General features: G+C 40.4%; 1 protein-coding gene across 1 annotated transcript in view; it reads right to left on the reverse strand.

The window, feature by feature from the left end:
- Positions 1-15,679: 15,679 nt before the first annotated feature.
- Positions 15,680-27,727, reverse strand: part of FAM219A (family with sequence similarity 219 member A) — a 601,226-nt gene continuing 589,178 nt past the window's right edge. Inside the window, exon 6 of the mRNA XM_053700975.1 lies at positions 15,680-18,769. Coding sequence (XP_053556950.1) covers positions 18,614-18,769 — 156 coding nt within the window. The 3' untranslated portion in view covers positions 15,680-18,613. The remainder of the gene's footprint in view (positions 18,770-27,727) is intronic.

Raw genomic sequence — 27,727 nt, forward strand, 5'->3', positions numbered from 1 at the left:
TCTCACACACATTAGTATGACCTGATGATTGTGTATTGGCCTGTCTCACACGCATTAGTATGACCTAATGATTGTGTATTGGCCTGTCTCACACACATTAGTATGACCTAATGATTGTGTATTGGCTTGTCTCACGCACATTAGTATGACCTGATTGTGTATCGGCCTGTCTCACACACATTAGTATGACCTGATGACTGTGTTTTGGCTTGTCTCACACACATTATTATGACCTGATGATTGTGTATTGGCCTGTCTCACGCACATTAGTATGACCTGATTGTGTATCGGCCTGTCTCACACACATTAGTATGACCTGATGATTGTGTATTGGCCTGTCTCACACACATTAGTATGACCTGATGAGTGTGTTTTGGCTTGTCTCACACACATTATTATGACCTGATGATTGTGTATTGGCCTGTCTCACACACATTAGTATGACCTGATGATTGTGTATTGGCCTGTCTCACACACATTATTATGACCTGATGATTGTGTATTGGCCTGTCTCACACACATTAGTATGACCTGATGACTGTGTTTTGGCTTGTCTCACACACATTATTATGACCTGATGATTCTGTATTGGCCTGTCTCACACGCATTAGTATGACCTAATGATTGTGTATTGGCTTGTCTCACGCACATTAGTATGACCTGATTGTGTATCGGCCTGTCTCACGCACATTAGTATGACCTAATTATTGTGTATTGGCTTGTCTCACGCACATTAGTATGACCTGATTGTGTATCGGCCTGTCTCACACACATTAGTAAGACCTAATGATTGTGTTTTGGCTTGTCTCACACACATTAGTATGACCTGATTGTGTATTGGTGTGTCTCACACACATTAGTATGACCTAATTATTGTATATTGGCCTGTCTCACACACATTAGTATGACCTAATTATTATGTATTGGCCTGTCTCACACACATTAGTATGACCTAATGATTGTGTATTGGCTTGTCTCACGCACATTAGTATGACCTGATTGTGTATCGGCCTGTCTCACACACATTAGTATGACCTAATGATTGTGTTTTGGCTTGTCTCACACACATTAGTATGACCTGATTGTGTATTGGTGTGTCTCACACACATTAGTATGACCTAATTATTGTATATTGGCCTGTCTCACACACATTAGTATGACCTAATTATTATGTATTGGCCTGTCTTACACACATTAGTATGACCTGATGATTGTATATCGGATTGTCTCTCACACATTAGTATGACCTAATGATTGTGTATCGGATTGTCTCTCACACATTAGTATGACCTAATGATTGTGTATTGGCCTGTCTCAAACACATTAGTATGACCTAATGATTGTGTATTGGCTTGTCCTCCACATATTATTATGACCTGATTGTGTATCGGCCAGACTCTCACACATTAGTATGATCCGATGACTATTGGCCTGACTCACACACATTAGTATGACCTAATGATTGTATATTGGCTGGTCTAACACACATTATTATGACCTGATTGTGTATCGGCCAGACTCTCACACATTAGTATGATTCGATGACTATTGGCCTGACTCACACACATTAGTATGACCTGATGACTGTATATCGTATTGTCTCTCACACATTGTCTTAATTATGACCTAATGATTGTGTATTGGCTTGTCTCACACACATTAGTATGACCTAATGATTGTGTATTGGCCTGTCTCACACACGTTAGTATGACCTAATGATTGTGTATTGGCCTGACTCACACACATTAGTATGACCTGATGATTGTGTATTGGCCTGACTTACACACATTAGTATGACCTGATGACTGTATATCGGATTGTCTCTCCCACATTAGTATGACCTGATGACTGTATATCGGATTGTCTCTCACACATTAGTATGACCTGATGACTGTATATCGGATTGTCTCACACACATTAGTATGAACTAATGATTGTGTATTGGCCTGTCTCACACACATTAGTATGACCTGATGACTGTATATTGGATTGTCTCTCACACATTAGTATGACCTGATGACTGTATATCGGATTGTCTCTCACACATTAGTATGACCTGATGACTGTATATCGGATTGTCTCTCACACATTAGTATGACCTGATGACTGTATATCAGATTGTCTCTCACACATTAGTATGACCTGATGACTGTATATCGGATTGTCTCTCACACATTAGTATGACCTGATGACTGTATATCGGATTGTCTCTCACACATTAGTATGACCTGATGACTGTATATCGGATTGTCTCACACACATTAGTATGACCTGATGACTGTATATCGGATTGTCTCTCACACATTAGTATGACCTGATGACTGTATATCGGATTGTCTCTCACACACTAGTATGACCTGATGACTGTATATCGGATTGTCTCTCACACACTAGTATGACCTGATGACTGTATATCGGATTGTCTCTCACACATTTGTATGACCTGATGATTTTGTGTGTTGGCCTGTCTCACACACACATTAGTATGACTTGATGACTGTATATCGGATTGTCTCTCACACATTAGTATGACCTGATGACTGTATATCGGATTGTCTCACACACATTAGTATGACCTGATGACTGTATATCGGATTGTCTCTCACACATTAGTATGACCTGATGACTGTATATCGGATTGTCTCTCACACATTAGTATGACCTGATGACTGTATATCGGATTGTCTCTCACACATTAGTATGACCTGATGACTGTATATCGGATTGTCTCTCACACATTAGTATGACCTGATGACTGTATATCGGATTGTCTCTCACACATTAGTATGACCTGATGACTGTATATCGGATTGTCTCTCACACATTAGTATGACCTGATGACTGTATATAGGACTGTCTCTCACACATTTGTATGACCTGATGATTTTGTGTGTTGGCCTGTCTCACACACACATTAGTATGACCTGATGACTGTATATAGGACTGTCTCTCACACATTAGTATGACCTGATGACTGTATATCGGATTGTCTCTCACACATTAGTATGACCTGATGACTGTATATCGGATTGTCTCTCACACATTTGTATGACCTGATGATTTTGTGTGTTGGCCTGTCTCACACACACATTAGTATGACTTGATGACTGTATATCGGATTGTCTCTCACACATTAGTATGACCTGATGACTGTATATCGGATTGTCTCACACACATTAGTATGACCTGATGACTGTATATCGGATTGTCTCTCACACATTAGTATGACCTGATGACTGTATATCGGATTGTCTCTCACACATTAGTATGACCTGATGACTGTATATCGGATTGTCTCTCACACATTAGTATGACCTGATGACTGTATATCGGATTGTCTCTCACACATTAGTATGACCTGATGACTGTATATCGGATTGTCTCTCACACATTAGTATGACCTGATGACTGTATATCGGATTGTCTCTCACACATTAGTATGACCTGATGACTGTATATCGGATTGTCTCTCACACATTAGTATGACTTGATGACTGTATATCGGATTGTCTCTCACACATTAGTATGACCTGATGACTGTATATCGGATTGTCTCTCACACATTAGTATGACCTGATGACTGTATATCGGATTGTCTCTCACACATTAGTATGACCTGATGACTGTATATCGGATTGTCTCTCACACATAAGTATGACTTGATGACTGTATATCAGATTGTCTCTCACACATTAGTATGACCTGATGACTGTATATCGGATTGTCTCTCACACATTAGTATGACCTGATGACTGTATATAGGATTGTCTCTCACACATTAGTATGACCTGATGACTGTATATCGGATTGTCTCTTACACATTTGTATGACCTGATGACTGTATATCGGATTGTCTCTCACACATAAGTATGACTTGATGACTGTATATCAGATTGTCTCTCACACATTAGTATGACCTGATGACTGTATATCGGATTGTCTCTCACACATTAGTATGACCTGATGACTGTATATAGGACTGTCTCTCACACATTTGTATGACCTGATGATTGTGTGTGTTGGCCTGTCTCACACACATTAGTATGACCTGATGACTGTATATTGGATTGTCTCTCACACATTTGTATGACCTGATGACTGTATATCGGATTGTCTCTCACACATTAGTATGACCTGATGACTGTATATCGGATTGTCTCTCACACACTAGTATGACCTGATGACTGTATATCGGATTGTCTCACACACATTAGTATGACCTGATGACTGTATATCGGATGGTCTCTTACACATTTGTATGACCTGATGACTGTATATCGGATTGTCTCTCACACATTAGTATGACCTGATGACTGTATATCGGATTGTCTCTCACACACTAGTATGACCTGATGACTGTATATCGGATTGTCTCTCACACATTTGTATGACCTGATGACTGTATATCGGATTGTCTCTTACACATTTGTATGACCTGATGATTGTGTGTGTTGACCTGTCTCACAAATACTATAATACACAGGAGGAGGACTTGGGGCCTGTGTAATACACAGTAGTGGGACATGATAAGTTTGCAAGTTTTTGCCTTTTTTGAGGCAATTATTTAGTGTGACTGTTGACTTGACTATGGTGAGTGACAATGATATTAATATGATGAGATGGTTTGTATATGAAGCTTGTTTGTTTTCAAATGAATAGAAATGTTAGTATATTGTTCACTTGATAGTCTGATATCTTGTAAAAGAAATGTTCATCTCATGAAATAGTTGTTTTTTTGTGACCAATGGGCATTAATTATTTTCAAGTAGTGACATCAAAACCTAGTGGCATAACCATGTTTTGTAAAAGATCTGGAATAAATGATGAAGCAACAGAGTCATACGTATGCTTTTAATATTGTTATGATACACTACACACCAGTAACATTGATAAATACTGCAATGGAAATGTTAAAAAAAATATTATACATGTTTTCATATCCAAAAGGAAAAAACACACACATCTCATTTTTAAATAAATATTACAGAGGAGTTAAAAAAACCCACATAATGCCATAGTGCTGTGTAACATAATATATTGTTTAACTGACCAAGAAAAGTTAACCCCTGTAGATTTGAGGATTATGTGATAGTTTGCTCCTCTGGATCTGTAGCAGCTAAGGCAGCATCCTACGTATGAGAACTTTAATACAGCAACGTGCCACTTGTTATTTATAGAAAAGCAAAAACTGAAGAACAGGTGAGGGGGACATTTGAAAAGTGGAAATAAATAACCGATGAAGTAAACACATGGAGCGAACACAATATTTACATCGTAGCTTTACAATCGTATTACACAGCTGGACCACCAAAGAGGCAGCAGCCACCTAGTGGAGAAGGAAAAGTCATTGTATGTATTGGCTACTGGAGTCATTCCCTTTAGCCGTCATAAACCAATGAGAGAAGCATCATATAGCTCGGGTTACACGCAGAGGTGGTCACATGTTCTCAGTAAATACAAGGGTATAAATATATTTGTTCTGTGTTTTCTAAGCTAATGTTCCTACTGGTATCTAGCAAAAAGCTTGTAATTGGGGTTTGGTGTCTTGCAGTACTATGGAATCCTTCAGATTAGGAAAAGCAGTCTTCAGTTATTTAACAAAAGTGACACAATGCAGCAATACATTAGTCTTTTTTTGGAAACTAAGGGGTTAATACAAATATATATTTTTTAAATTCTTGGGACTCCTGTGCTGATTTTATTCCCTTGTAAAGTTTAGTTTCTCTCTGTTACTTCAGCGGTTTGTAGAAATAAGTCAGCACAATTTGTTAGAGAAACTTCAGTTCAATAGAGGGTCCTTGATGTGAACTTTACACTTGCAAATCAGCCCCAGGGCAATATATAAAAGCACATGATATTATGAGGATTCATCTGAGGGATAGTATGCACAGATATTGTATGTAATGCTTTTTTTTAGTTTACTACATACCGTTGCTGCTGTTTTTTCCAGAGTGACGAGTCATACAAACTAGAGTGGTCCTATGCAACAAAATAGATGGACAAACTGACGCAGAGGTGCAGAATAGCATCTACAGTACAATAAACGGAGTGGACTTATGGCGAGTCATTGGCTACTGTACTGCCTCATCACACAAGAAAAAAACATTGTACAGGGGCAGCCGGCAGTAGGTTTTATATAGTGAAATAAAGAAATTCTTTAGTGTTTTAGAAAAAAAAAAAGCGTTGACCTACAATATCTGTGTAATACATAGATTTATTTGCAGTGCTGAAATACCTTTTCATTTACTGTCTCTTGTCTCATTTATCCACTAGATGCAACCTGTGTAATTTATGTTCCAAGACATCTGTTTAATAAAGTTGATGAATGTGACCTTTCCCTAATGTTATTGCTAACCACTCTATTGTCACACAAATTATTGTTCATGTTTCTATGGACATCACCAGAGATTTCTCCTTGTTTGTTATGCGATAATGAACAGAGTATTTGAGATTAGTTTCCTGTGGGGGCCCAGGCTAGAGTGGTGAATGTATCAGGTTACTTGTATTGTTCTGCTCTTATTGAGGAAGAGATTTCAGTTAGATGCTGATGAGAATTATGGACACATTCGGAGATTCCACCCAGAAAACAAAACTGTCTAGTCTGATAAAAGCCTATTTAAGCTACACTTCTGCTATTGCACATGATGTAATGGTGGTATATGCTGATGCATGGAGACCCTAAGGATTACATAGAGGCCCATTTGTCAAGCTCTGTATGGAGCTTGTGGACCCGTGTTTCTAAAGACCGCTGCTCCATAACCTGTCCGCCTGCTCTGATGAGGCAGACAGAGATCGCCACAATTCAACCCCATTGAGTACGATCGGGTTGATTGACACCCCCGAGTCTGCAGGGGGCGGCGTTGCACCAGAAGCTCACAAGAGCTACTGGTGCAATGCTGAATACGGATAGCGTATCGCTCTCCACATTCAGCGATGTCTGTCGGACCTGATCCGCACTGTCGGATCAGGTCCGACAGACGTTTGATAAATAGGCCTCATAATGTCTACTATATCTGTTCCGGTGTATAATCGCTTGCTATCGCTATTGGCACACTTTACACTGGCTGTTGTGTCTATCTGTTCCTTGGTCATCAGTCTGTAGACTATTAATGTACTTGCTGGCATCCAGACAACTAAATGATATGTGTCTGTAGAAGATAAATGGCTGGACCAAACACAGCTTGGGTACGTGTGTGTAGCTTATACACAGGAGATTTATATTTGGCAAATACATTGCTGAGAGTTATAAGTTTGGCATATAGACAACTAAAAGAAATATGGCTGACATATACACTGCTGAGACTTATAAGTTTGGCATATACACAGCAAAGATATATATATAGATATAGATATACTGTATATATAAATAAGCAACATAATATATACTGTATACATACATACACACTGTACATGGCTGAGATATACACAGCTAGCATACATGTAGATGTATTATCTTTTGGTGTTATATACGACAGGAAATGCATTAAACCAGGCGTGGACTCCTTGACCAATGTGCTTAGAGGAATATGGCTACACCTCAAAGATCGTCTGTAAAGTGTTACACTGCAGGACCAGCCCCTCGGCCTTGCCACCTTCCTGTCATGGGTTAATGACATGCTGCTATTGGAGGAGCGGCACGACCTGATCTAATTCAAAGGCAGACATAGCTGTGTTCTTTGTTACAATGGCGGATGATTTGCCAAGACTGAACTTTTCCCAGACAGTTCAGGTTTTTGTGGAGGGTAAACTCTTTCTCTCTCTCTCTCTCTCTCTCTCTCTCTCTCTCTCTCTCTATATATATATATAAAATTAAGATGTACATGGCTGGGAGACACATGCCTGACAAAGGCACTGCTGGCACAAAGACTGGCATATAAATGAATGGCACATGCATAATTAGGACATATAAGAATAGGCTTCCACTCGAGTCATTATTTTTATTCCAATGAGCTTATGTGTACAACAAACAACTCTCTCGTGCTGTACCTTTTGCCTCTGATGTAATTTTGTTTGGAGATTTTTTATTTTTCTTGCCCCCCACCCCACAAAACAAATTCAGTAGACGCCCATGACACAGACAACCAGTGCCAATTGTGACATAGTAATATGCTGCAGGTGTACAGATCATAGGGAGTGGCTGGACTTGCATTACATCAGTCCTTTCCAAATTACAGTAAAACGTTCCCTATGACTTCACTATTATCTACCCTATAGCCTGTACCTGCCTTGTTTGTAGATGATATTTGCTATTATTTCAATACCATTCTTACAGCCACCAATTCTGCATACACTGGAGCATATTCTTTCCCGGGAGCAGCCCTTGAGGCAGTGGGATAATATACAGCAAGTAGTCAGACACAGTAAATAAACAATTGCGGCTCTATATTACTACATGTAACAAAATAGTCCTCTAGCACAAATACTGTGTAATCTATGAATGATGCAAATCTATAGCTCAGGAGAACATCATGGAAGAATTGCCCTAGGTGGGTATAAATGCAGTGTTTCAGGGGAGTACTTAGACTATTTCTTCTGGTGACCAGCAGTGTGACAGTAACAGTCAGGGCTTTACTGCTCTTGTAATAAAATGATCAGAGCAAGCTGAAGAATTGCCCTAGGTGGGTATAAATGCAGTGTTTCAGGGGAGTACTTAGACTATTTCTTCTGGTGACCAGCAGTGTGACAATGACAGTCAGGGCTTTACGGCTCTTGTAATAAAATGATCAGAGCAAGCTGAAGAATTGCCCTAGGTGGGTATAAATGCAGTGTTTCAGGGGAGTACTTAGACTATTTCTTCTGGTGACCAGCAGTGTGACAATGACAGTCAGGGCTTTACGGCTCTTGTAATAAAATGATCAGAACAAGCTGAAGAATTGCCCTAGGTGGGTATAAATGCAGTGTTTCAGGGGAGTACTTAGACTATTTCTTCTGGTGACCAGCAGTGTGACAATGACAGTAACAGTCAGGGCTTTACGGCTCTTGTAATAAAATGATCAGAACAAGCTGAAGAATTGCACCTCTGGACTCAATTACACTGCTCCAATTAAACATCAGTAATAGCCTACAAAGGGCTGCTTAATAAGGTAAATAACTGCATTAGTATTCTGTGGGTGTTTATCGCTACTGAATCTGAGCACTGAAGGAAACAGAACTAATAAATACCACAAATCTGCATCTTTACCAAATCTCACAAACTACTTTGCAAGGAACAGCAGGTAGAGGGCCTGACCCAGTTCTACTTCACACACAGTTGGCCTTGGTAAAGGGTTTGCTGAAGGGGAGCTCAGACTTGGCATGAGGCTACACCTATGAGTGTGTTAGAGAGTATCGGGCCGCGAGGTCGCCAACCACAACCGTGTGCCCTGGATAACGTGGGTGCAGTTTGAGCAGGATGAGATCTCGCGGCCCATGAGATCCCGGTGCAAGAAAACCTTAGCTGATGATTTAAATTAAAGTTAAAAATAAAATTTAAGGATTGGGGTTTATCCATTGGATTCCAGAATGAGGCTTGCAACACATAGCAAAATATCTATAAGGTTTATACAAGTATGCCCACTGGCACCAATATTAGATGTAAATTACTGCAGAGGAGACACTACTGTGTGCACATCCTGACTATGGCAACACTGTGATATGTAGGCAGCTGTGATACTGGGACAATACGTGTGACATATCCTCAATGTAATGCGCACTTGTGACATATCCTCAATGTAATGCTGCACACTTGTGACATATCCTCAATGTAATGCTGCGCACTTGTGACATATCCTCAATGTAATGCTGCGCACTTGTGACATATCCTCAATGTAATGCTGCGCACTTGTGACATATCCTCAATGTAATGCTGCGCACTTGTGACATATCCTCAATGTAATGCTGCGCACTTGTGACATATCCTCAATGTAATGCTGCGCACTTGTGACATATCCTCAATGTAATGCTGCGCACTTGTGACATATCCTCAATGTAATACTGCGCACTTGTGACATATCCTCAATGTAATGCGCACTTGTGACATATCCTCAATGTAATGCTGCACACTTGTGACATATCCTCAATGTAATGCTGCACACTTGTGACATATCCTCAATGTAATGCTGCGCACTTGTGACATATCCTCAATGTAATGCGCACTTGTGACATATCCTCAATGTAATGCGCACTTGTGACATATCCTCAATGTAATGCGCACTTGTGACATATCCTCAATGTAATGCGCACTTGTGACATATCCTCAATGTAATGCTGCGCACTTGTGACATATCCTCAATGTAATGCTGCGCACTTGTGACATATCCTCAATGTAATACTGCGCACTTGTGACATATCCTCAATGTAATGCGCACTTGTGACATATCCTCAATGTAATGCGCACTTGTGACATATCCTCAATGTAATGCTGCACACTTGTGACATATCATCAATGTAATGCTGCGCACTTGTGACATATCCTCAATGTAATGCTGCGCACTTGTGACATATCCTCAATGTAATGCTGCGCACTTGTGACATATCCTCAATGTAATGCTGCGCACTTGTGACATATCCTCAATGTAATGCTGCGCACTTGTGACATATCCTCAATGTAATGCTGCACACTTGTGACATATCCTCAATGTAATGCTGCGCACTTGTGACATATCCTCAATGTAATGCTGCGCACTTGTGACATATCCTCAATGTAATGCTGCGCACTTGTGACATATCCTCAATGTAATGCTGCGCACTTGTGACATATCCTCAATGTAATGCGCACTTGTGACATATCCTCAATGTAATGCTGCGCACTTGTGACATATCCTCAATGTAATGCGCACTTGTGACATATCCTCAATGTAATGCGCACTTGTGACATATCCTCAATGTAATGCTGCGCACTTGTGACATATCCTCAATGTAATGCGCACTTGTGACATATCCTCAATGTAATGCTGCGCACTTGTGACATATCCTCAATGTAATGCGCACTTGTGACATATCCTCAATGTAATGCTGCGCACTTGTGACATATCCTCAATGTAATGCTGCGCACTTGTGACATATCCTCAATGTAATGCGCACTTGTGCCTGACCAAAAGCCGACATTAGGGTGAAGCACTATATTTACATTCTGCAGACTATTGCTGTTTAGACAAATTAAGTAACCGTCATGGGATTGTATTTAAATGAGCAAAATAGACCAAACAGATTCAATTGGAAATGGTAGAGTGTGTGGAGAGAATGAAAATTAATACATTTAAATATACAGGGCAGCTGTGCCCATTATTTCTTCAGTGGATTACATGAGGCCTAGGGAAGAGGGGGGTAAGACCCCTAATCCCATTAGGATAAGTGTGGGGCCACTGTAGTTTACCATCTAATAATGCAAAATAAAGAATTAGTGAGCGAAGGTCCACCTGTTTATATATGCATGGTATATGTCAGTAGCTAATCTCTGCCGTGCATAATATGTACCTTGAAAAGCCAAGTGGAACTCATTTTCTGTGGCAAATCAGAAGCTAAGAGGACACGTGAGACTCACTGTAGCATTGCCCTATACACAGACAATTTCAGGATAACTGCAGTATGCACTCATTGTCTCTGGTTCCTCTGGGGGGTGACATGTGAGGGCTCACTGTAGCATTGCCATATACACAGACAACTTCAGGATACTGCAGTATGCACTCTTGGTCTCTGGTTCCTCTGGGGAAACACACACATCTGAAACTTACTGTAGCATTGCCCTATACACAGATAACTTCAGGATACTGTGGTATGCACTCCTGGTCTCTGGTTCCTCTGGGGGGGGGGGGGGACACATCTGAAACTCACGGTAGCATTGCCCTATACACAGACAACTTCAGAATACTGCAGTATGCACTCCTGGTCTCTGGTTCCTCGGGGGGGGGGACACACATCTGAAACTCACTGTAGCATTGCCCTATACACAGACAATCTCAGGATAACTGCAGTATGCACTCCTGGTCTCCTGTTCCTCTGGTCGTTACATGTGAGTCTCACTGTGGTACTGCCCTACACACAATCTCAGGATATCAGCAGTAGGCACTCCTGGTCTCCTGTTCCTCTGGTCGTTACATGTGAGTCTCGCTGTGGCACTGCCCTACACACAATCTCAGGATAACTGCAGTGTGCACTCCTGGTCCCCTGTTCCTCTGGTCGTTACATGTGAGTCTCACTGTGGCACTGCCCTACACACAATCTCAGGATAACTGCAGTGTGCACTCCTGGTCCCCTGTTCCTCTGGTCGTTACATGTGAGTCTCACTGTGGCACTGCCCTACACACAATCTCAGGATAACTGCAGTATGCACTCCTTGTCTCCTGTTCCTCTGGTCGTTACATGTGAGTCTCACTGTGGCACTGCCCTACACACAATCTCAGGATATCAGCAGTATGCACTCCTGGTCTCCTGTTCCTCTGGTCGTTACATGTGAGTCTCACTGTGGCACTGCCCTACACACAATCTCAGGATAACTGCAGTGTGCACTCCTGGTCTCCTGTTCCTCTGGTCGTTACATGTGAGTCTCACTGTGGCACTGCCCTACACACAATCTCAGGATAACTGCAGTATGCACTCCTGGTCTCCTGTTCCTCTGGTCGTTACATGCGAGTCTCACTGTGGCACTGCCCTACACACATTCTCAGGATATCAGCAGTATGCACTCCTGGTCTCCTGTTCCTCTGGTAGTTACATGTGAGTCTCACTGTGGCACTGCCCTACACACAATCTCAAGATAACTACAGTACGCACTCCTGGTCTCCTGTTCCTCTGGTCGTTACATGTGAGTCTCACTGTGGCACTGCCCTACACACAATCTCAGGATATCAGCAGTATGCACTCATGGTCTCCTGTTCCTCTGGTCGTTACATGTGAGTCTCACTGTGGCACTGCCCTACACACAATCTCAGGATAACTGCAGTACGCACTCCTGGTCTCCTGTTCCTCTGGTCGTTACATGTGAGTCTCTCTGTGGCACTGCCCTACACACAATCTCAGGATATCAGCAGTATGCACTCCTTGTCTCCTGTTCCTCTGGTCGTTACATGTGAGTCTCACTGTGGCACTGCCCTACACACAATCTCAGGATATCAGCAGTACGCACTCCTGGTCTCCTGTTCCTCTGGTCATTACATGTGAGTCTCACTGTGGCACTGCCCTACACACAATCTCAGGATAACTGCAGTACGCACTCCTGGTCTCCTGTTCCTCTGGTTGTTACATGTGAGTCTCACTGTGGCACTGCCCTACACACAATCTCAGGATAACTGCAGTATGCACTCCTGGTCTCCTGTTCCTCTGGTCATTACATGTGAGTCTCACTGTGGCACTGCCCTACACACAATCTCAGGATAACTGCAGTATGCACTCCTTGTCTCCTGTTCCTCTGGTCGTTACATGTGAGTCTCACTGTGGCACTGCCCTACACACAATCTCAGGATATCAGCAGTATGCACTCCTGGTCTCCTGTTCCTCTGGTCGTTACATGTGAGTCTCACTGTGGCACTGCCCTACACACAATCTCAGGATAACTGCAGTACGCACTCCTGGTCTCCTGTTCCTCTGGTCGTTACATGTGAGTCTCACTGTGGCACTGCCCTACCCACAATCTCAGGATAACTGCAGTACGCACTCCTTGTCTCCTGTTCCTCTGGTCGTTACATGTGAGTCTCACTGTGGCACTGCCCTACACACAAATCTCAGGATAACTGCAGTACGCACTCCTGGTCTCCTGTTCCTCTGGTCGTTACATGTGAGTCTCTCTGTGGCACTGCCCTACACACAATCTCAGGATATCAGCAGTATGCACTCCTTGTCTCCTGTTCCTCTGGTCGTTACATGTGAGTCTCACTGTGGCACTGCCCTACACACAATCTCAGGATATCAGCAGTAGGCACTCCTTGTCTCCTGTTCCTCTGGTCGTTACATGTGAGTCTCACTGTGGCACTGCCCTACACACAATCTCAGGATAACTGCAGTATGCACTCCTGGTCTCCTGTTCCTCTGGTCGTTACATGTGAGTCTCACTGTGGCACTGCCCTACACACAATCTCAGGATATCAGCAGTATGCACTCCTGGTCTCCTGTTCCTCTGGTCGTTACATGTGAGTCTCACTGTGGCACTGCCCTACACACAATCTCAGGATATCAGCAGTACGCACTCCTGGTCTCCTGTTCCTCTGGTCGTTACATGTGAGTCTTACTGTGGCACTGCCCTACACACAATCTCAGGATAACTGCAGTATGCACTCCTGGTCTCCTGTTCCTCTGGTAGTTACATGTGAGTCTCACTGTGGCACTGCCCTACACACAATCTCAGGATATCAGCAGTATGCACTCCTGGTCTCCTGTTCCTCTGGTCGTTACATGTGAGTCTCACTGTGGCACTGCCCTACACACAATCTCAGGATAACTGCAGTATGCACTCCTGGTCTCCTGTTCCTCTGGTCATTACATGTGAGTCTCACTGTGGCACTGCCCTACACACAATCTCAGGATAACTGCAGTATGCACTCCTGGTCTCCTGTTCCTCTGGTCGTTACATGTGAGTCTTACTGTGGCACTGCCCTACACACAATCTCAGGAGATCAGCAGTATGCACTCCTGGTCTCCTGTTCCTCTGGTCGTTACATGTGAGTCTCACTGTGGCACTGCCCTACACACAATCTCAGGATATCAGCAGTACGCACTCCGGGTCCCTCTAGTGGTGCTGGGAGTTTGCTGGGACAATTTGTAGAGGTCAGTTGTAGAAAAAACAAACAATAATAAGTATTCATATGCTAAATTAAACATGTTTTAATGGTTGGGTTTATATATTATATATTGGGTATATACTAATAATAAATATGCTAGAACTAAATTTAAGGAATAACAGCATTAATAGGGTATAAACAAGTGTAAGAAACATGATGAGATCTCCCAGCAGAAATAGTAACATCTAATCAAGCACAGATGTTAATTAAAACTGACAAGATCAGGATTATGATTATAAAAGCTCTATTAAAAAGGCCTGAAAAAGTAGACCAGACAAATGCATTTTGTCACATGGGTCTCACCCGTCATGGGATTCTCTGTTTAGCTCTGGTACTCTATAGTGTCCATCAGATCAGACCTCATCTACAGTAGATACGAAGGAGCGCCCCATAGGGATCAAAACATCATATTATATTCACGTAACCTGAGCAGTGATGGCAGAACTAAAGTACTGCAGTAATTACTCCCATTTATGTGACATATCTACACATCTTTGTACTGTCAGTCACTGTCAGAGTAACAGCTCATTATGACAGCTATGAAATAAACCGTTGGGGATTACATATAAGAGGATATTAATTCTTGATTAATGCATCGCGCTCCTGGCATTTCAGCAAAATACAATACAGTTCTGTGTTCCAATCACTAATGAGAAAGCATTTAGCTGCTACACGTAACAACTGCCTCAGATACAAGGGAAAAAGGACAGACGGACATCTTGTTTAGATATGGGACCCTTCACATATGGTGGGATCTCCAACAAGTGTAGCAGACACAGCCCTACATGTAAGCTCTGTATGTGTCTCAATATACAGATAGGACGAGCAACTCTCTAGTTACCTTCCCAACCTCTTCATTTATAGACTGTGGTAAGTACTGTCCGCCCCACAAGCCGTCTCTGCTATACTGAAACAATAACAACAGAGTATTACTTTCAAGATAAAGATTTTAATTTTGTAGATTTAAGATGAGCAGATGGTTTTGGGCCCGAGGGAATATTTCGGCTTTCATTAGGACAAACCGTGTTGCAGAAATCATTAAAATTATAACTAAATAAAAACAAAAAAACAAAGAGACCTGACTGATCATATCTCATGGGGGCTGGGAGCCATCTGGTGACAAGGAAGGTTTTGTGCCACCATTATTCGGGGTCTCACACACACACACAGAGCTGGTTTGTGAGATATGCAAGGCATCTTCAGATAGAGCGAGGCTTCTCATTTTAATTTATTGTGCTGCTTGTAGCTTCTGAAAATACCTTGACGGGGGAAAGGATAAGATTTTAATGCCTCATTAAGGGCTGAAATAAATAATACAGCTTAGTAATCAGCAGCTGCCAAAATATCTGAGATACAAAAAATCCAGATAAAAACGTTCTCATTAGCGATCAGCTCATAGGTATATGGAACTCTGTATTGGGTATGGTGTGCTACAAACTAACTGATTATCCGTTACCTTCTCCCTTAGATTTTGTACCCAAGTGACTTCACAGAATAGTAATCCTATTCTTGTATTATGCAAACACTGATTAAAGGACCAGTAAATACAGTAAACTTGCATAAACAACAAATGCATGATAACAAGACAATGCAATAGCACTTAGTCTGATCCTCAAATGAGCAGTAGATTTTTTTCTGACACATTTTAAAGTAATGTCTATTTTCACTTCTTCTGTATCATGTGACCAACATCAGCCAAACACAAATGCCTATACATATATTCTGTGAATTCTTGCACATGCTCAGTAGGAGCTGGTGACTCAAAAAGTGGAAATATAAAAAGACTGTGCACATTTTGTTAATGGAAGCAAATTGGAAAGTTGTTTAAATTTGCTGCTGTATCTGAATCATGAATGTTTAATTTTGCCTTGAGTGTCCCTTTAAGTGTTATCCTGCTTTTTATAGGCTGCTAGAGATCGCATTTGTTCCTTCAGGCAATATTCCCTCATTCTAAAACACCTTCCACATGAAGAGCAGAACTCGGTGAGGAGCTGGGCAAGCTCTGCAGATGCCTTGTGTGTACTGATGGCTAAACCACTCTCATTGCAGTTGGCTGTATAATGTAGACCTCTAGTATTGTATTAGGTATGACTCGTTCATCATTACATAGCATGAGGCCTGTTGATGGTTATGTTCAGTAACATGCTATATGTTGTATGGAAATGTGCTGTTTGTGTACAATGTTACATCATTTACAAGGCAATGGAATCTGTATCATACGTATAGAGAAACATTAACCCATTGCTGTTGCATCTCTACGTCTTCTCACTTTCTGCACTCACTGATAATCTACCAACATATTCAACATGCAAGGAACAAAAGATAAACCCATCATCCAGAGGTGCAGGAAGAGTTACATCTCGACCATTGGCCGCAGGTTCAGCCTTCCCAAATACAGTCAGCTTTACTGGTTATTTAATACAGTCTAAAGTGAAAGTGAATGACGATAGCATATTGGTTATTCGTCTAGCAGATATACATTCACGGTTCTGATTTCTGCTGTTTATATTTATTCATTAAATATGGACACTAACCATGGAGACAGAAGAAACCAAAACCTACCCTGTACCATATACCTGTGGTTGTGCCCTGTTTAATTTGCAGAGACAACATGATCGGCATGGGATGGTCATTGCTTAGCTGTGTCTCTAGCTGGGCATTTCATTGGCACCAAAGATCTTTTGCCCACAAGAAGAGCCTTATGGGAGAATCTTTATCACTGCAAGCAAGTAAAGCACAGCCCCATTCAAGTTTTATAGTTCATGAGAATTGGATTTAGGTGAGAAGTGAAGAAGGTCTGCAATGCACATGACAATTGTTAGTAAGGAGCACAATAACAACACGCATGTTCTATAAGCCATGCAGACACTAGGATAGGGTGACCCTCACCATCCTGTCTGCTAAATGAAGCTAAACCATCCAAAAGACAGATATGGTCATTTATGAGCAAATTTTGCAGTTACAGAGATTTCTTAAAGGGAAATTATTATTATTATTATTTTTTTAAATCAATGTTCCTGTTCTAAAAAACACTTTTGGTTCTTATGCTTTGTTTGTTGGGCATGTTTCTCCACCAATAGAGAAGATGTTCTCTATCGGCCAGTGAGCTTTTATTCCACAGACCAGTTGTGCCCAAACAAACATGCACATCTTGTTAGTTTCAAACCCAAAATAAACTGCTTTAACTTGTGCTAGTGCTAAAATGTGCTGAGTCAAATGTAACTTTAGTATCACGTTTAATGTTGGAGATAAAAACACTGATCTGATTAATTAACTACAAAGGTGAAGAAAACAATATAAGAGTATGTGCCTAGTGACATGATTTAATGAAATTTATGGTGACAACCATTATTTGGTCACCTATAATAATCACAGACTACTGTCAGCTTATGTGCCATGTATACCAAGAGATTGTTCCCAACATGTCATTGTCCGCATAAGTAAAGGGACAAAACCAAGAAAGCCTGATTCTCTGTACGGTTGTCAAGGAACATTCATCCAACAGAAGGACCATATCACATGGTGGCCTATCCATCTAACATTTACCAGAGAGCTCTGACAACCACTAACAAGTTGCAGTTATGTCCCCCAAAAAAGCAGCTGTCACAAAGTTCTGATACAGTCAGACTTACCCAATCTCCTGTCATAAACCAAAGATTAGCCCATGCTCCTCTGAGCTCATCCATTCCCTTTCCATAGAAAATAAATAAAACTAGAGCTTTAAATTAAGAAAGAATGGATTTTTTTTTGGTTTCTCCTGGCTCCATGAACACAAATAGGTGCATGTCCTACCATAGGAGGAAGCAATGGCTGTTAAGATTTACAGTTATCGTGGAAAGCACAAATCAATGGCCCCTCTTTCATTACTGGATATGGCAGGCGGTGGAGGAGGTGGCTTGGCAGCACATGCATGTGGGATTTACGGATTTCGGGGGTATCAGGTCCAGGTCTTCATCATCTGGAATTTCATCTAATCGGTAACCATCCTTTAACAGCTGGATGTTCAAGTCTTGGTTAATCTGCTGTAGATAAAAAAATAAATAGTTAAGAAAGCGGGGAAGTCACATAATCTTAAAGGCCATGGGTAGAACTAAGAGTATTAGTAACATATATTGTGACGCAACTATACATCAATAAGACAACCACGTACTCTATCTGCAGACTTTGAGGCTTATCCAGTAAAGTATCTAAAATATACTTACTACATACAACACAATAATTAACCACTTCTACAGAAGGTATTGTTATGAAATTTAGCAGGTGATATAGAGAGATGTCAGATGCCCTCCACAAAAATACTTTACTACCAATATGCGATCAGAGGAATGCTCTAGGTGGGTACTGCTCGGATATCAGATCAGGACCCAAGGCCCTGCAGCCCCTGTCAGCCATATGCCTACAGTAGATGTCAGATCAGACTCCAAGAATCTAAAACCCTGTCAATGGTACATGCCCACATTAGTCCTCAGATAAGACCCCCAAGAACTTAAGCCACTGTCAGTGGTACATGCCCACATTGGGCCTCAGAAAAGACCCCAGTAATTGCAGCTGTCAGTGATACATGCCCATACTGGTCCTCAGATGACACATCAAGGTGCTGCAGCAACTCTCTGTGACAAATACCAGAGCCTTAGATCAGACATGAAGGCCCTGCAGTCTCTATCAGTGATATATGTCAACAACTGATCTTATATTAGACCCAAAAGGAGAATATTATATTTTTTTTCTTGTTGGTATTTTGCACCTCCTGTCTTGATTAATTTAAGTAAAAATATTTATGGACTTGTAATATGTGTTGTGGGTTCAGTTCCTGCCAGAGAGCCTATGAATTACTTGAAGGTTTAAAAACCATACATCTGCTGGGTTGCATTAGAGTTACCTGTTGTTCTCTATATTAGTAGTTATTTCATGGTATAAGCAACACATGCCTTACAACTTAAACTACGTTCCACCTATGAACACTGCATATAGCAGACTTCCTTATCTAAGACTTCTTGATTTAACAAAGGAGGTCCAAAAGGCAGACAATATAACCTGCCATTAAATAAGATTTCTCCTCAGTCAACCAGTTGTATGGATCTATTATATCTCCAGATATGTTTCAGTTTGTATCTGGGATCAGGAAGCTGGGGGCATAGTCTGGCAAGTCTGTAAGAGGAGGGTGTGGTCATGCATGCCATGGACAATCCAGGGATATGACATGGCAGTCTCAGGTTCCATTTTGTGAATACATGACATTCACAAGGAAAGAGTATGGTAGAGGGAAAGGGGGACATAGCTCTGAAATGGGTAATTCTGATATACTGATAGAGTTATATCCTGACTCTATTACATATGAGGTTATAACTATCCTGCACTGGTTATTATTGTCACAATCCTAAAATGCTTCTGCCATTAAAGGGACATTATACACTAGATCTTTCTTTGCATAAATGTTTTGTAGATGATCCATTTATATAGCCCATACAGTGTATTCTTTTTTTAAATGTATGGTTTTGGTTATTTTTAAATAACATTGTGCTGATTTTCAGACTCCTAGCCAAGCCCCAAAATTTTAGAATAATACTGTTGTCTCCCTACTGAAGCTTGCTCCTGTTTGTGTAAAGGGTCTTTTCATATGCAGGGGAGGGGGGAGTGTCTGCTCTTTTTGCATTCCAGACCCTTTCACTGGGTGTCCCAGACTAAGCTTTTCAACAGAGCTAAACTGGGAGCTTCTAAATAAGTTTTTATTTTATTTTGAAATAGTTTTTCTGAGTAATTTTGTGGTGTTTACAAATATATTTAACATAGCTTTTCAATAAAAAACCAGTATCATAACATTTCCACATTTACTTCTTTTGAACAATTTATGAATAAATCAAACTTTTGTATCAATCTTCTGCCTCTCTGTATCATTATACATCACATTTTTAAAATGGTCTAGATTGGTTCATAAGGCTTCTATCTAACCCTTAGGAACGAAGGACAGGCGGGTGTAAAAGTCTGTTGGTCTCGGCCCCCCAGTTATCAATGAATGTGACCCAAAGTCTCAGGCATATTACGCCTTAATCTTAAATCAGCTTCGTGAGACATGATATATGGTTCCCATTGGGCTAAAAAGCTCTCCTTAGTATTTAATTTATACGCTGCTAAGTTTGTTATCTCGTAGTGGTAGGCTATTTTTCCTTTTATTAAATTAAAATTTGGAGGTATTGCCTTCTAGAATTGAGCTATAGTACATATAGTCATTATCAATTTATGATAGATTTTATCTGGTATTGGGAAGTGCAATAACGCTTGTTCTGGTATCAGATTTATCTGTTTTTGGAAAATAGAACTAATCATAGTAGTATTGTGGGTCTATAAGTCTGATAGAAAGTATCGCTTCTTTAGATAGAATTTGGTTCTTCATTTTTAGTTCTCAATTGTGTTGTTATAGTGCGTTGTGGGTGTAGTATTGACTGTGTCCTTAATTAGTTTATTTCTGCCTTTAAGTGCTCTATTTTAGTTTTATTTAGTTTGCTGATTTTGCTTGATTCTGCTATTAGGATACCTCGTATAAAGGTTTTCAAAGCACCTCAGGCACTTATGGGATTAGAGGTACTGCCCTCGTTGGTAGAGAGAAAGTCAGTAATTTGAGTTTGCAATTTCTGTAAAAATAAACTAGTCCTGGGTTAATAGCCGATGATCTAATTCTATGTGGATTATTTATTCCCGATAATGTTACTTCCACAATAGAATGGTCAGACCAGGCACAACTAAGTATTTTAGCTTTAAGAATAAGAGGTACTAACATTTGGCTTGCAAAAATTTTGTCATGAGAACCTAGAATGAGAACCATGCATTGGGGAATAATATGTATAATCTCGCATCCCTCTGTTAAAGGGCCATAATACCCAAATGTTGAAACACTTGAAAGTGATGCAGCATAGCTGTAAAAAGCTGACTAGAAAATATCACCTGAACATCTCTATGTAAAAAAGGAAGATATTTTACCTCAAAAGTTCCTCAGTAGCCACCTCTCATTGTAAAGGATTTCTAAGCAGCATATTAGTGTGTCTGTCCTGGGACAGCTGAAAGGATGAGCCTCGTGCACTCTCATGTCATTTCCCTATTCAGTGTAACAATTAAATCTCATGAGAGTTAAGTCAAATCTCATGAGATCACAGTAAAAGAGTTCATGACCTCAGCACTGCTGATGCTGATTGGCTGCTGTTCATTTCTTCATTTTTTTTTTTTTACCTGCAGCTGGGAGCAGGTGAGTATAACTTTTTACACAGCACTTACTCTGGTGAGCTGAGGAGATTGTGAGGTAAAATATCTTCATTTTTTACATAGAGATGCTCAGGTGATATTTTCCTGTCAGCTTTTTACAGTTATACTGCATCAGCTTCAAGTGATTTAGCATATGAGTATTATGTCCCTTTAATTGTCTTCCAACAGTCTATCAAGTTATGATCGTTGGCAAAGTCTTTGAGTAGTCTATTTGTCTTGTTGAGGTGATACCTTGGGGTAATCTATCAAGTCTTGTGTCCAATGTATCTTTTTCTTAAAGTCAATTATTTAGTCAATTTGGTAATGAATGGAGCTTGCTGTTCATTGGGAGCATAAACATTACCTAATATTTCGGTGGTGTTTTGTATTAAACGGACAGTCAACACGAGAATTTTTGTTGTTTAAAAAGAAAGATAATCCCTTTATTACCCATTCCCTTGTTTTGCATATAGTGTATTTATATTTATATAAATACACGTTTTACCTCTGTGATTACCTGGTAGCTAAGGCTCTGCAAACTGCCCACTTATTTCAGTTCTTTTGACAGACTTGTTTTTTAGCCAATCAGTGCTCACTCCAGGATAACTTCACATGCATGAGCTCAATGTTATCTATATGAAACACATGAACTAATGCCATCTAGTGGTCAAAATGCAGTCAGATTAGAGGCAGTCTTCAAGGTCTAAGAAATTAACATATGAACCTCCTAAAATTAGCTTTCAACTAAGAATACCAAGAGAACAAAACAAAATTGGTGATAAAAGTGAATTGGAAAGTTGTTTAAAATTACATGCCCTATCTGAATAATGAAAGTTTTTTTGGATTTGACTGTCCCTTTAAACCTTTGACTATAATGAATCTCAAAAAAGAGGATATCTACCGGTATAGTAAAATGTAAGTTTATTCAATTATGAAAAGCATCAGGTAGTGGAAAACGGGTCTGACGCGTTTCGGCTTCACAAGTTTGTTGTAGTCATAGACCCTGGTGGTCTATGACTATGGCAAACTTTTGAAGCTGAAAAGCATTAGACCCGTTTTCCACTACCTGATGCTTTTCATAATTGAATAAACCTACGTTTTACTATACCGGTAGCTATTCTCTTTTTTGTGTATCTCTTTTCAAGCGTGGAGGAGCTTGATTTATTTGCTACCGGTTAGTCTGAGTGACGCTGCTAAGAGTGAGACTACTCGCAGGTGTGTTTGCTGTGCTGGAAGACCGCCAATTTTCTATGCGGTTTCCTGGATATGGACAGATGGCTGTTGTTCCAGAATTGACTGGATTAAGAAGTTCGAGTGCAGGAGAGTAATATACCCCTACTGGGAGCTGGAAACCAGGAGACACGCTTCCTTCCCCAGAAGTACCGAAAGGCAAGGTGAGAACGAAGGGACTCGCCAGGAAACGGAGTGAGTATAGCGGTCTTAGAGTATACCGCATTCTCTTCTTGGCTAGAGACTTTGTCACCTTTTGCTTGCTTGCTTTATTGCCATATACTCCTTGCCCCCACAATTTGATAACCTATATCACAGACCATCCGTGATAGCCGCTCTCATAACCACTTGCTTTTTGGAACCTTCTGGCTTGTGATTTTTTTTTTAGCGTATAGGTAGAACTCTGCTCTATTGCTATTGCCACTATAATGAATCTCTTTCTCCGTCTCTAACTACGTCCTCTTCCTTAAAATGCAGGGCAGAATGTAGAAGTATTGTCACTCCACATTTTTTCTTATTGTCAATGGCATGGTATTGAATAGGGAAATGTGTATCCCAGTACTTGGGTGTGTAGGTTTTAGTGAAGTGTGTTTCTTGAATCATGACTATATGTGCTCCCACGGATTTATATTCAGATATGGCTTTTTTGCGTTTAATGTCAGAGTTAAGTCCTCTGACATTATGTGATATTATCTTGATTGACATATTATGAAATATAGACTCTTACTAGAGTTATGTACAGTGAGAAACTCCCCCCATAATGTTCTCCATCTTGAGAACAGTGTTGGGGAACCGAGACCCAAAGACTGTGTAACATACATACCTTTGCATATTGTAAACAAAGATTGTAGCCTGCTTACAGATAATTAACCTTTTATTCTAAGAAAGATGTAGAATATGTTAGCAAACACAAGAATACAATGACAAGATCGATACCAAAATGCACTAGACACTAAAAATCGGAGTTACATGGATACTAATGGCAGACAACAAATTCACAAATGTTAAAATAGCAAAAAACATAAACTGTGGAAAAAACATTAAGGAGGGGGGGACCCGGCAGGCTAGGTCATGACTTATTTTAGTTAATATGAACCTATTGTTATTAGGTAAAGTGAGAGAGGGGGGGGGTGATAGGGGTTGTAATTAACTCTTAAGAAATGTACAACATTTTCCTTTAAACATAACAAATAATGTATAGAACTTGGTTACTAACATTTAAAGAACTTCTATGCCATCATTTATATTGATTGAAACATCAACCAATAGATAAGGGTATTGAGAACCTCTTTACTTAGGAAAATTAGATGGTCAACCTCATTCTTACTGTCTCTAGAGTTCAGGTAATGGACGAGTCCTCATCATCTGGTGAATCTGCGTTATATGAAGTACTGTGCCATGGTTTAGATCTTTTGGCTCTTCCATCTTTTCCAACGGGGTCCATTCTCTTTGGAAATTTTTCTTTTGGTGGTTCGAGGCTGGAGTCTTTAGTTCAGATTCAAACTGGATTTGAAGTCTTGTCAGAAGTGTTTTTCCTTCTTCCAATGTTGAGCAGCTAAAGGAATTGTTTTAGTAGGTAAAGATCAACTTGAAGGGGAAGTTTCACCTATACCTGATTAGAGGTTTCACATCCCTCTGTTTCCTGAGGGTTATTGGAGTTAAATCTGTAAAGATTTGTATCTGATGACCTTCATACTCCAGACTTTGTTGTGTTCTCGCCGCTTTCAGGATTAATTCCTTAATATGTAAATAATGCAGCTTGGTGATAATGTCTCTAGCAGAGGTTTGTTGTGGCTTCGTCAGAGCTCTATGCACTCTGTCCATTAGCAGTAAAGGAGTATCAATGTCCGGTAGTAATTGATGAAATAGGTTAGTGATAGTTTCTTGTAGATCTTTATAGGTTTCAGGGAGATTTCGGATTCTTAAATTGGATCTGCGAGATCTGTTCTCCAGGTCTTCAATTTGTGCCTCAAGTTTTGTTATTTGGTCAGATTGGGCCTGAATGGAAGATTGTATAATAGGAATTTCCTCCACAACATTATCTAGTTTTTCCTCGATTTCAGCGGTCCGCCCACCTATGTCTTTGATGTCTTGTCTTATTTTGACTAGGGCCGATTGCAATTCCTCTTGGAATAGTACTTTAATCTGCGATAACAGTTCTTTGTGAGGTATCTCTGGGTTGTTGGAGGTTGGTTTTGCGGGTGGGCTTGCTGAAAAACTATCCGCGATGGATGGTGAGCCCTTATATTGTGCTTTTTGTTTGGCTTGAGATTTAGACAGACAATCTTTGACAGAATGCGTCTTATTCTTCATCTTGTAGTGTTATATAGTCCCTCTGGTAAAAAAGAATTCTTAGTGGAAAACATTCAGATAAATATAAATACCAGCACTCTATGGGCTTTTGTTGTAAAGATGAGGGTAATATAGGATTGAGTTTGTATGTTCTCTCTAATATTCAGTTGTCAGGTCGGTTCATAAGGTAATTTTAGCCTGCCAGATCCTCCACCCCTACAATGTCATATCTTGTATTTTAAGGCCATGTTGGGGGGGGATCAACGTGGGTTGCTGTTTTTATTTGATGTAAATACTCTGTTGTCCCTTTGTTGAAAGACTAACGGCTAGATTACGAGTTTTTGTCGGTAAGGCTTGCGGCTCTAACGCTCCTTTTTTTTCCACCGCTACCTTAAGCCAACGCTGGTATTACAGGTTTTTTTTAAACCCGGCATTAGCCGCAAAAAAGTGAGCGTAGAGCAGAATTTAGCTCCACATCTCACCTCAATACCAGCATTGCTTACGGTAGCGGTAAGCTGGCTAAACGTGCTTGTGCATGATTTCCCCATAGGAAACAATGGGGCTGAGCTGGCTGGAAAAACACCTAACACCTGCAAAAAAGCAGCGTCCAGCTTCTAACGCAGCCCCATTGTTTCCTATGGGGAAAGAAAAAATATGTCTGCACCTAACACCCTAACATGAACCCCGAGTCTAAACACCCCTAATCTTACACTTATTAACCCCAAATCTGCCGCCCCCGACATCGTCGCCACCTGTATTATACTATTAACCCCTAATCTCCCGCTACAGACACATTATACTTATAAACCCCTAATAAGCTGCCCCCAACATCGCCGACACCTACATTATAGTTATTAACCCCTAATCTGCCCCCCAAAGTCGCTGCAACTATATTAAAATAATTAACCCCTAATCTGCCGCCGCCAACATCGCCACCACTATAATTAAGTTATTAACCCCTAAACCTAAGTCTAACCCTAACCCTAACACCCCCCTAATTTTAATTTAAATATGATTTAAATACATCTAAATAAAATAACTACAATTAAATAAATTATTAATATTTAAAACTAAATACTTACCTGTAAAATAAACCATAAGATAGCTACAATATACTAATAATTACATTGTAGTTAGCTTATGATTTATTTTTATTTTACAGGCAACTTTGTATTTATTTTAACTAGGTAGAATAGTTATTAAATAGTTATTAACTATTTAATAGCTACCTAGCTAAAATATGTACACAATTACCTGTAAAATAAATCCTAACCTAAGTTACAATTACACCTAACACTACACTATAATTAAATAAATTACCTAAACTACCTACAATTATTTACAATTAAATTCAATAAACTAAATTACGAAGAAACCCCCCCCACTAAATTACGAAAAAAAATAAACACTAAATTACAGAAAATTTTTTTTACAAGAAGTTTAAACTAATGACACCTAATCTAAGCCCCCTAATAAAATAAAAAAGCCCCCCAAAATAATAAAATGCCCTACCCTATACTAAATTACAAATTCTATCAGCCAATCGGAATTAAGGTAGGAAAAATCTGATTGGTTGATTTAATCAGCCAATCAGATTGAAGTTCAATCCTCGCATTCTATTGGCTGATCCAATGAGCCAATCGGATTGAACTTTAATCCGATTGGCTGATTAAATCAACCAATCGGATTTTTCCTACCTTAATTCCGATTGGCTGATAGAATCCTATCAGCCAATCGGAATTCGAGGGACGCCATCTTGAATGACGTCATTTAAAGGAACCGTCATTCGTCGTTAGTCGTCGTGCTGGAAGGATGCTCCGCGCCGGATGTCTTCAAGATGGAGTCGCTCCTCGTCGGTTGGATGAAGATAGAAGATGCCGCTTGGATGAAGCCTTCTCCCGGTCCGGATGTCCTCTTCTGCCCGGATAGGATGAAGACTTCTGCCGGTCTGGATGTCCTCTTCTGCCCCATCGGATGAAGACTACTGGATGGATCGGATGACCACTTGTGCCCGGCTGGGTGAAGACGCCTCAAGGTAGGGTGATCTTCAATGGGGTAGTGTTATGTTTTTTTTAAGGGGGTATTGGGTGGGTTTTAGAGTAGGGGTGTGTGGGTGGTGGGTTGTAATGTTGGGGGGGTATTGTCTTTTTTTACAGGTAAAAGAGCTGATTAATTTGGGGCAATGCCCCGCAAAAAGCCCTTTTAAGGGCTATTTGTAATTT

The sequence above is a fragment of the Bombina bombina genome, chromosome 2, assembly GCF_027579735.1.
Source record: "Bombina bombina isolate aBomBom1 chromosome 2, aBomBom1.pri, whole genome shotgun sequence".
NCBI classification, from domain to species: domain Eukaryota; kingdom Metazoa; phylum Chordata; class Amphibia; order Anura; family Bombinatoridae; genus Bombina; species Bombina bombina.